Genomic DNA, 9,942 nt, shown 5'->3' on the forward strand with positions numbered 1-9,942 from the left:
GGTTGGATCGATCGTGTTGGGTGCGATTTTGGTGCGCGCGGTTGGTCTTGGGCCGTCGCTTGGTTCGCGATGGATCCGGTTGGGCGTGGGAAGCATCCGATCGATTAGGTAGGGTAGGGGGGTGGCGATGGTCAGGAACGTCTTTCTGGAAGTACTGCGAATTCAGGAACGATAACCCATAATTGTGCTTCAGGAAGGTATAGTTTGGGGTTGAAGTTGAGATGGCTCTGAGTATTTGTCATGTGAGGTATTATATGTCGAACCTTCATACATGTGTAATGTGTTTAGCTTAATTAGCTCCTCTGCTCATTCCAAAGAAATATTGTACAGGAGTTTAGATGCCTGCACATTTCTTGCAGGTTAACTGATATTAGTTCCTAAACGCTTTCATGGCTGGCTGCAATCTCTGCCTTCTGGTATAGCGCTCTGCCCATAAGCATCCAGCTAAGATTGCTGTCCAGTGTCCGGTGTGGAAGTAAAAGCATGGTTCCTCATAGTTAGAGCAATTTCTTCATTTCATTCAGTCACGAATGTACCAGCTCAGATTGCTTTACAGTATGCAAATAAAATCATGTATCTTCATAGTTAGAACAATCCCTTCATTCAGTCAAGAATGTGATTTGCAGGTAATAACCCACCACCAAAGCCATGGGAGCGTGTTGGGACTTCATCTGGTCCAGCGCCTTTCAAACCCCCATCTGGAGGCAGCACTAGTGACGTTGTTGAGGCCTCTGGGACAGCAAAACCTGGGGAAGTTGTTTCTGCTTCACAGAGCAATGCTGCTTTCAACGTGAACAATACAGTTGCAGGGCCTGTGCCCCCGCGTCCCTGGCAGCAGCAAGGATACGGAAATACTTATGGGGGTAAACAATAATTTGTGCAGCGTTCCAGCAATTACATGCTATTTGTGGCTTGAAATGATAAATTTTCAATCAAAATGCAGGTTATGGTGCCAGTACCTATAATTCATATGGTGGATTTGGTGGGGCTTATAGTAACGGTGGGCTATACGGAAATAATAACATGTATTCAGGGTTTGGAGGTGGTTACGGCAGTTCATACAGGGGCTCTGGAATGTATGGTGGGTCAATGTATAATAACGGGATGGGAAATCCATACGGTGGTATGGGCATGTCTCCTTACAATCAGGGTCCTAATTCATTTGGTCCTCCAGCACCACCCCCAGGTTTCTGGGTGTCCTTCCTACGAGTGGTAATACCATTTCTACCAACTGAAAATTGAATTAGATATTGATTTGTTCAGTTTGGCCTCCAAAAAGTTGAGCATGATTCAGCTTTCTGCAATTATGTCCTTCATATGGTGATTGCTATGTTTAAACTTTTGTGGATCTAAGTTTGCTTGTTTAGTTTTTATCCCAAAAAAAAGTTTGCTTGTTTAGCCTGTTTGTGCTGCCATGCTATGATTATCCTGACGAAGTTCATGCCTTCCTTATGTATAAAAAATACTCCCTCCGTCCCATAATGCAAGACGTTTTTTGACTCTAGTGTAGTGTGAAAAAACGTCTTAAATTATGGGACGGAGGGAGTAGCTACCAGACAGGTTTCAGGTTTAGCCAGAAATCAATGATCTAAATCTATAGGCATAGCTCTTGTCCAATGCACAGTTTGTTCCTTGCATCTTATGCATTCAGAAAATTAATTGATCTTTTTATGCTTCAAATGGGACAACAACATTCTATTTACTCTGGTTCTCACTGATTGCAGATGCATGGGATTGTGAATTTCTCTGGACGAGTTGCTTTCCTTATCAGCCAGAATACTCAGGCATTCCACATGTTCATCACAGCTCTTTTGCAGGTATCCTTTGACGAGTGCATTTCCATTTGAACTCTATTCAAGCATGCTTCTTCAGTGCGGCGAATCTGCACCCGGGCTCAGCTGCACCCCCGCTCACGGAAAAAATCAAAACAAATACAAAAAAAATTCAAAAAATTCCAATTTTTTTTGTGTGATAGATAATTAGATGCGTGAGGTTCGATGCAAAAATCAACTCATTTGGACATTTGAGCGAGTCTGTGCAAAAAAGACAAAACCGGGGTCTCTAAAAAAGTTTACTGTTCATGAACTGTTTTAACCCGATTTGTCTTTTTTGCCGAGACCTACTCAAATGTCCAAACGAGTTGATTTTTGCAGCGGACCTCACGCATCTAATTATCTACCACACAAAAAAAATTTGGAATTTTTTGATTTTTTCTAGTATTTTTTTGAATTTTTTGCTGACCGGGAGCAGCTGAGCCCGGGCTCCAGGATGAATTATCCGCTTCTTAAGTTCTTCTGAATTCTGATCCAATTATATTATTTCCACAGCTATGTGATAAGTCTGGTATGCTTTATGGTGAGCTTGCGAGATTCACATTTCGATTGCTGGGGATCAAAACCAAACCAAATAAGGGCAGAATTCAGGGTGCACAAGCTCCATCATCGGATGGGCCTGGCCAGCAGTTCGTTGAGGCACCAAAAGCTAGCAAGAACTCATGGGAGAACGTCTGGAGCGGCGATGCTAAGGGAATGTGAGCTGCTATAGGTGTGCAGTTACAGTGACAGGTTTTGTTAGACGAGGACAGTGAGTTTGCTTATGGCTACGGGGAGAAAGGAAATCTGCTGATTTCTGTTCTGACGCATCTGCCATTTGAACCAGAGCGAGGAAACCAAGTAACCCCTATTGCTCGTTGTACTTACCGTGATTTCTTTTCTTCCCTAGTATCTGTGTAGTGCTGTTACGAAGAGTTTGCTGCTGTGAGAAATGTGAGCTTGTAAAGTATGGCTTTCCTGATAATAGAGTAAATATTACCCAAAATGCCTTGTCCGGAGAAGTGGTCCACAATATTGCTGTTTCCGGATATATCCTTTTTAATGATAACAATATATCTTTTTATTTTAGCAAAGGAGTATGCTGGCGCTCCTCGTGATAACGGCGTGGAATTATTATCTGTTCTCGCAGTTGTTTTGGCCAACAGGCGGAGTGATCATGATTAATAAGCAATATCCCTTCCCTTTGGAACAGTTGCTGGGACCGATAAAGTTCTTCAGCTCTTGCAGAGGGTAGTGCTGCTACTCGTAAGTGTTACTAGCTGCGTGGTGCGCGAAACTGGTCTGAAGTTGAAGCGCGTTGTTTCTTATCCTCCTTGGTGCCTGACTGTCGTTTATGCAGAGCCATAACTCTGAACTTTTGCCTTTTGAAAACTGTATGACACGGGAAACTGTTGTAAAGGCTATGTGATGTCCTGTGTCTCTGACCAAGATGGAGCAGATTTGCATGGCAACCTCTTGCGATGACGCAGGTCTTGTGGGTGTATCAGGTTCCTGCGCTGCGTCCTTAAGTGAACATGGTCCCTGTATCTACAGCCCCACTTGAGCAACCAAACCAAACATGCCATATATCAAAGATATAGTACCATGAATTTTTCAAAATCCGTAGATCGGCTGCCGGGCACCTAATATCTCTTCTGCTGTCCAGCAATCACCGGCGCGACAAGATCACCCGGAGTCACCAATGATCAAGATAATGCGGTCGCCACGGCCTTTAATTTCTTACAATTTTCCAAGACAAGGCCCGGGAGGAGATAATCTGCTGCAATGGAACACACAAAATAAAGAAAATGAGCCCCTTTTATTGTGTTTCTCCTGACTTGGGTGATGCTGATGTCAAGTGGATGAGGAAGCAGTGTAGGAGGAGCCACCCTTCATCCCAACCTCCAATAGCTCATCCGTAACCTCAACCCCTTCCTTTCTCCCTCAACTATCTCCACGTCTCCTTGCAATCTTTGTCTCCATGCGCAGCTGAAGCCTCCCCCTATCTGCTATCTCCTGGCCACTATATATCACTTGCGCTCCCCACCACTCCCTCCCGTTCGTGCTCCCTTCTCGCCCGCGTCCTCCTCTAAGGTAAAGCGCAATCCATTCCATCCATGTTCTTCGTTCAGCCGCTTCGTGCGCCGCAGTTTCTTCTCGAGCTCGGTCTGCCTGTGGTTCTGTTCAAAGAGTATGAGGATCGAGGAGTGTCTTTGTAGCTTTGCCTTTGTCTTCCATCTCTTTGTTGATCCTCTGTGGGAGCAGTGAGGATTTTGTGTTTGTTTCTTCTTTACTTTGCGCTTGCCGATGCTCCAAAGTTCCATTGCTAGCTTCACCATGTTCCTTTATCATTTCTGCCAAAATGAATCGCGCGGCTGCCTGTTTCGCTGTTTTCTCCTAGGAAATTGTTCGTCGGTCTTGCTTTCTGCTGAAAGAGCAGTATGTATATCTTTTATGCAGAAACAAAATGGGCATCTGCATGCACTCTGCAAGAAAGGTGTCCCTTTTTGTTTCTCCAGCCATGGAACCTGCCATCATACTAGTATTTTTTAGGAGTAGCTTGATCGGCTTGTTCCTTTAAAGGAAAGGTCGTTCATACTTTCATCTTCCCAAGTTTTTTGCATGTAAACGACGGCCGTTTTGGAGGAAGATCTAACTCTACCGTCTAACACGCTCGTCCTGTTCTGTTCTTGGTTGCAGAGTGGTGAGGGGTTCGTCGCTGCTAGCCAGGCAATCATGGGGGAGACGGTAACCAATGTATCGGAGTACCAGGCCATCGCGAAGCAGAAGCTTCCCAAGATGGCCTACGACTACTATGCATCCGGGGCGGAGGACGAGTGGACCCTCAAGGAGAACAGGGAGGCATTCTCCAGGATCCTGTAAGCCAAATAATTTTAGTTTGTTCATTTAACCTGGTTTATTGACTGTATACTTTACTAGACATGCATGTGTGGGTCGAACGAGCTCTGGGACGTTTGAGTTCCAAACCAGATTATCATAATTGTTTAGCGCACCGATCCCGAAAATAGTGGTCATCAGATTAAACCTGATCATAAGTACTCCCTCCGTAAAGAAATATAAGAGCATTTAGATCACTACTTTAGCAATCTAAACGCTCTTATATTTATTTACAGAGGGAGTATTATATTGCCCTTTGAACTGTAAATTGCTTCAAGGAGTTTTATCACTTTTTTGACAAACCATGCATACAGATCTATTGAAATGTACAAAACCATTCCACACTTTCATGAATTATTGTAAATAGTTCAAAAATATGGAGACAGGGAGAAGCCTACAACATGGTGTGGTTGGCACTTGTACTTAGTCTTGTGTTTGAGGCCATTTTATTATCTGGGTCTGTGTACATACTAGCAACGTATAATGTCGATATGATTCTCCAAGCGGGTCATCCTTTTTTATTCACTTAAACAGAAGCACCATTTTCCTTTTTCGATGATACTAGAATTTGAAACAACATTTTCATTGATAAATAACACCTTTTTATGACAAAAAAAATGTACACAACAATTACAGTTGAGTTGTCTCTTATGTGCGCAAGAATCATTCTTCTCATAGCTACTACACAACTTTGTTTTGCGGGGAGTTACTATACACTTGTTGCTAGCAAAAGTTCCAATATATTGTCTAATTTCCATGAAGCCTTTCAATAGAAGTTGCTAGAATTGTGTAAACGTCAACACAAACTTTTGTAGGCATTGGGTCCACATTCAAGAATTATGGTCACCTCTAGCATCTAATACATAGAACGCTTCCATCCTAACCCTATGTCTAACTCCTCCTCTGCCATCCCAACAATGCCACACTTTGGGAACACCCTCTTCCTCCTAATTCGGCTACCACTAGCATTGATCTTCCTATATCCAACATGAAATTAGGAATATCCTTCACTAGCTTAGCACTAATCACTACTCATTTATTGAAGATGACCCCATTTTCATGGACATGACCCCATCAAATAATTTTTCTAGCTTCGTCGCTGCACCTCAACATAGGGTTTTCCCACCACTCTGGCTGTCTATTCCCGTTCATTAATGCATGGCAGTGCTTACTATAGGTTCTTTGAGTAGGTGAAACACAAAAAACGCGATTCGATATTTTTAATACAAATGTGTCTTCCATGACTACTCAAGTGAAAGCAATAGTTGTTTCCTTGTGTGACACCCTATGACAGACGCCATTAGCTCGTTGGGTATAAATTATATTCCGACAGAACAATTTAGAGAAAAACAAGAAGACTACAGTACTCTCCATAGTTAGCATAAAAATAATTATGTATCCAAGCCGAGTTAAAAAGATATACTTATCTATCTATTTATATCAAACTTTTTTACTCTTACATAACTCGGTTGGTTGTTAATATTATGTTATTTTATTAGTACATTATTTGATAATTATAAATAAAACTAAAATTTTAGTATAACTAGCAAGATTACCAACAACAAAAATGCTCCTTTTTCGAGTTACAAATACAATTCAAGTATTCACCATTACAAATGGTTCTTGTGCTATATTAAAACAATATTTTGTTACAACATATGTTTGTATTATTTAGTTTATGGTGTTTTAAAATAATATTTTGTTACAATGGGTTTCTCCATTAAGCAAAGAGCAAACAAATACTTTTATATATTCCACCGATTTACCTATGCCCTCTTGATGTATCGCAATGTGTTTGTATATGTATCATTAAATATCTATTGCACTTGCTAGAGCGTCTTTTGAATATATGGGTTTAGCAAATAACTTGAGATGTTCTGAGTTCAAGACTATGAATTTCGGTGCAACTAAACAACATTTCTGAAGTGCATGAAGTGTCAACTGGTAGATGTCATTTCCTTAAAAGTCAATAGGGTGTACTCAAGGTACGAGAATCCCTTTTTGTCTCTCGCCTTAGCTCGCCAATTTGAAAAATGGCCTCTAGTTTGCAAAGAATTTACCTCGACCACTGTACCCCGCGTGCCAATTTGATCCCGAGCCCACACAGTAGTTCTCTCCTCCTTCTCAACCCTCTTTCCCGTACAAGAAGTGGCTACAGTTTCACCTCGACCATTTTCATTGTCGCCTACGTATCTACCAATATCGTAGGATAACACATTGTTTCGTAAGGGGAGCGGTAGTATATTACTTGATCAACAAGAATCAGTTTATGTATTAATGGGAGATACAATTTGCAAAAAAAAAAAGGTTTGCAAACACTGAACTCGTTAGGTAGCTGGATATTTTGTGGTTTGTTTTTATCAAGGGTCCTCAATCTAACAATTTTTTTGAAAGAATCAATCTAACAAAATTCATGTGTGACCAGGTTTCGCCCTCGCATACTGATCGACGTGTCGACCATCGACATGACCACATCTGTCCTGGGAATGAAGATATCCATGCCCATCATGATTTCCCCCACCGCCTTTCAGAAGATGGCTCACCCGGAAGGTACTTGGTTACTCAACTCCAGCACTCTGTCCTCGTGTTTCCTTTGCGATTAGCTGGTTTCCTTAGACTGGAATTATGCATCTAGCCCAAATAATATTACCACATTCAACAAGAAACATCAGCTTCATACACTGATACTGCAGTGAACCATACTGATACACTAACTAGATAGTGAATAATCGTGAAACCAACACATGTATATGTCTTATGTTTCTCGAGCTAACCGAGACCCCTTGTGTATTAATTACTTCAGGAGAGTACGCAACAGCACGGGCGGCGTCAGCAGCAGGAACTGTGATGGTATGCTCCTGTCAGTCCAACCAATTCATGCCACGCCCATATACTCCCCGTTCCGATTTACTCGTCGTGGTTTTAGTTCAAAACTAAAACCACGACGAGTAATAGTTCAAAACTAAAACCACGACGAGTAAATCGGAACGGAGGGAGTATGTGCGTGCACGCGCGCGTGTGATTCTGAACTGACAGACACCTCCGTCTCTGGTTTTCTATCAGACGCTGTCATCGTGGGCTACATCCAGCGTGGAGGAGGTCGCCTCGACTGGGCCGGGGATTCGCTTCTTCCAGCTCTACGTAAGCACCACATTCATCCATCTCACTAGCTGTGCTCGTGTCAGACAGATCGATGCATGGCATGGGTATCTGAAGTTAATCATGTTCTGTTGCCTGCGATGCGCCATGGGCGACGACGGGTGTTTGATTTGCAGGTGTACAAGGACAGGAAGGTGGTGGAGCAGCTGGTGAGGAGGGCGGAGAAGGCCGGGTTCAAGGCCATCGCGCTTACCGTCGACACCCCGCGCCTCGGCCGCCGCGAGGCCGACATCAAGAACAGGTTCGTGCTGCCGCCGGGCCTCACGCTCAAGAACTTCGAGGGCCTCAACCTCGGCACCATGGACCAGGTCAGTTCACCCGCCGTCATTCCTCCCTCCGTTCCTCGCCTTAACGAAATCGACGTTGCTTACCATCTCGATCGGTTGCAGGCCAATGATTCCGGGCTGGCGTCGTACGTCGCCGGCCAAATCGACCGCACCCTGAGCTGGAAGGACGTCAAGTGGCTGCAGAGCATCACCACCATGCCCATCCTCGTCAAGGGAGTCATCACCGCGGAGGACGGTAACCCATCTCGCCGTCTTCTTCTTAGCTTTGATTTGAGAGCCACGGACGCAGAGATAGGCTGACATCGTCGGTTTCCGTGGACACCCGCGCGCGCGCAGCTCGGCTGGCCGTCCACTCCGGCGCGGCGGGCATCATCGTGTCCAACCACGGCGCCCGCCAGCTCGACTACGTGCCGGCCACCATCAGCGCCCTCGAGGAGGTCGTCACGGCCGCCCAGGGGCGCATCCCGGTGTACCTCGACGGAGGCGTCCGCCGCGGCACCGACGTGTTCAAGGCGCTCGCCCTCGGCGCCTCCGGCGTCTTCGTAAGCCATCCATCCATCCTTCACCAGCCACTATATCGCTTCTGTCAATATGACACTGAATCATCACTTGTAAATACTTTGCTTGCAGATCGGGCGGCCGGTGGTGTTCGCGCTGGCGGCGGAGGGCGAGGCCGGCGTGCGGAACGTGCTGCGCATGATGCGGGAGGAGTTCGAGCTCACCATGGCGCTCGGCGGGTGCACCAAGCTCAGCGACATCACCCGCAACCACATCTTCACCGAGGGCGACCGCCTCGGGCGCCCCCTGCCGAGGATGTGAGCAAGAGCCAACGGCATACGAACGCGCCCATCGCCGACCATCGCCGTCTCGACGCATGGCCGGGCATGCATGCTAGCCACGTATCCACTGCAACGCACGCAATAATTACCGCGAACTCTATAGCTACGACATCGTCAGCGCCAAGATGCTAGCCGTGTGTGTCCGGCCGGGGACGGTGAGCCGTAGTAGATAAATTTTGCGTACTGTCGACCGGCACGTCTCGCCATTTGACCGTATTTCACACCGACTACACCATATTGTATTTCCATATCCTATTGGGTCCGCACATATACACTCATCGATTCTGTATTTATCATAACACATTGTCATCGAGTAAAGCTTATCTGGATACGGGTGTGAACTGGAAAGGGTACGTCGAGACAATGTGCAAGCTCTACAATGTGGGCATCCTATAGAGAAATTGTGACGGTCGGCAGCCTAACTTTCGGCCGGCCACGTCCCCACCGCGCGATTTACTCTGCCCGGCCGTTCAATCTGAATCCACCCCTCTTCCACCTCCGCAAACCTCTTTTTACCGGAGCCGGGAGCTACCGGTGGTTCCACAACCAATAGAGCCTTGCCACCTCAAAAGTTGTACTAAGTTGTATCTTTGTATTTCACTGTTTTCTTCATTTAAGCCACCGTATTTCATCAGCTTGGGGCCATCATGTGATTTGACCAGCTGGCCCCACCCACGTGATATCATCCACGCCCCTCACTTTACACAGCCGCCTGCCCCAAGTCTCTCTTCACACACATACATAAGTATATACTCCATTTTTTTCAAAGGTTCAACCTTTCTCACTTTAATTTGATTTGGAATCTTTTAAATTAATATTTGAAATTAAAAACTTATAAAACTTCGCTCACTTACAAGAAACTACTTTTAATAATTTTCAGATCCGTTCATTTCAAATAACAGAGTGAGACAATATAATTTTAATTTCTTTAAAAGATGATTTCGGTTA

General features: G+C 44.9%; 2 protein-coding genes across 2 annotated transcripts; both read left to right on the forward strand.

Annotated features, from left to right (window-relative positions):
* Positions 1-626: 626 nt before the first annotated feature.
* On the forward strand, positions 627-2,895 carry LOC123113581 (peroxisomal membrane protein 13; the record flags this gene model as incomplete). Its single annotated transcript, XM_044534870.1, is given in 4 exon segments — positions 627-863; positions 944-1,212; positions 1,725-1,817; positions 2,328-2,895. Coding segments are annotated over 4 exon segments (806 nt in total), but the record flags the coding sequence as incomplete, so codon positions are not given.
* Positions 2,896-3,680: 785 nt separating this feature from the next.
* Positions 3,681-9,323, forward strand: LOC123113580 (peroxisomal (S)-2-hydroxy-acid oxidase GLO1). Its single transcript, XM_044534869.1, has 9 exons — positions 3,681-3,905; positions 4,512-4,690; positions 7,135-7,259; positions 7,513-7,559; positions 7,773-7,850; positions 7,985-8,176; positions 8,258-8,390; positions 8,492-8,697; positions 8,786-9,323. Exons 2-9 carry the CDS (start codon positions 4,548-4,550, stop codon positions 8,972-8,974), a joined length of 1,113 nt encoding a protein of 370 aa, XP_044390804.1. The 5' UTR covers positions 3,681-3,905; positions 4,512-4,547; the 3' UTR covers positions 8,975-9,323.
* Positions 9,324-9,942: the final 619 nt, after the last annotated feature.

Source organism: Triticum aestivum, chromosome 5B, assembly GCF_018294505.1.
Source record: "Triticum aestivum cultivar Chinese Spring chromosome 5B, IWGSC CS RefSeq v2.1, whole genome shotgun sequence".
NCBI lineage: Eukaryota > Viridiplantae > Streptophyta > Magnoliopsida > Poales > Poaceae > Triticum > Triticum aestivum.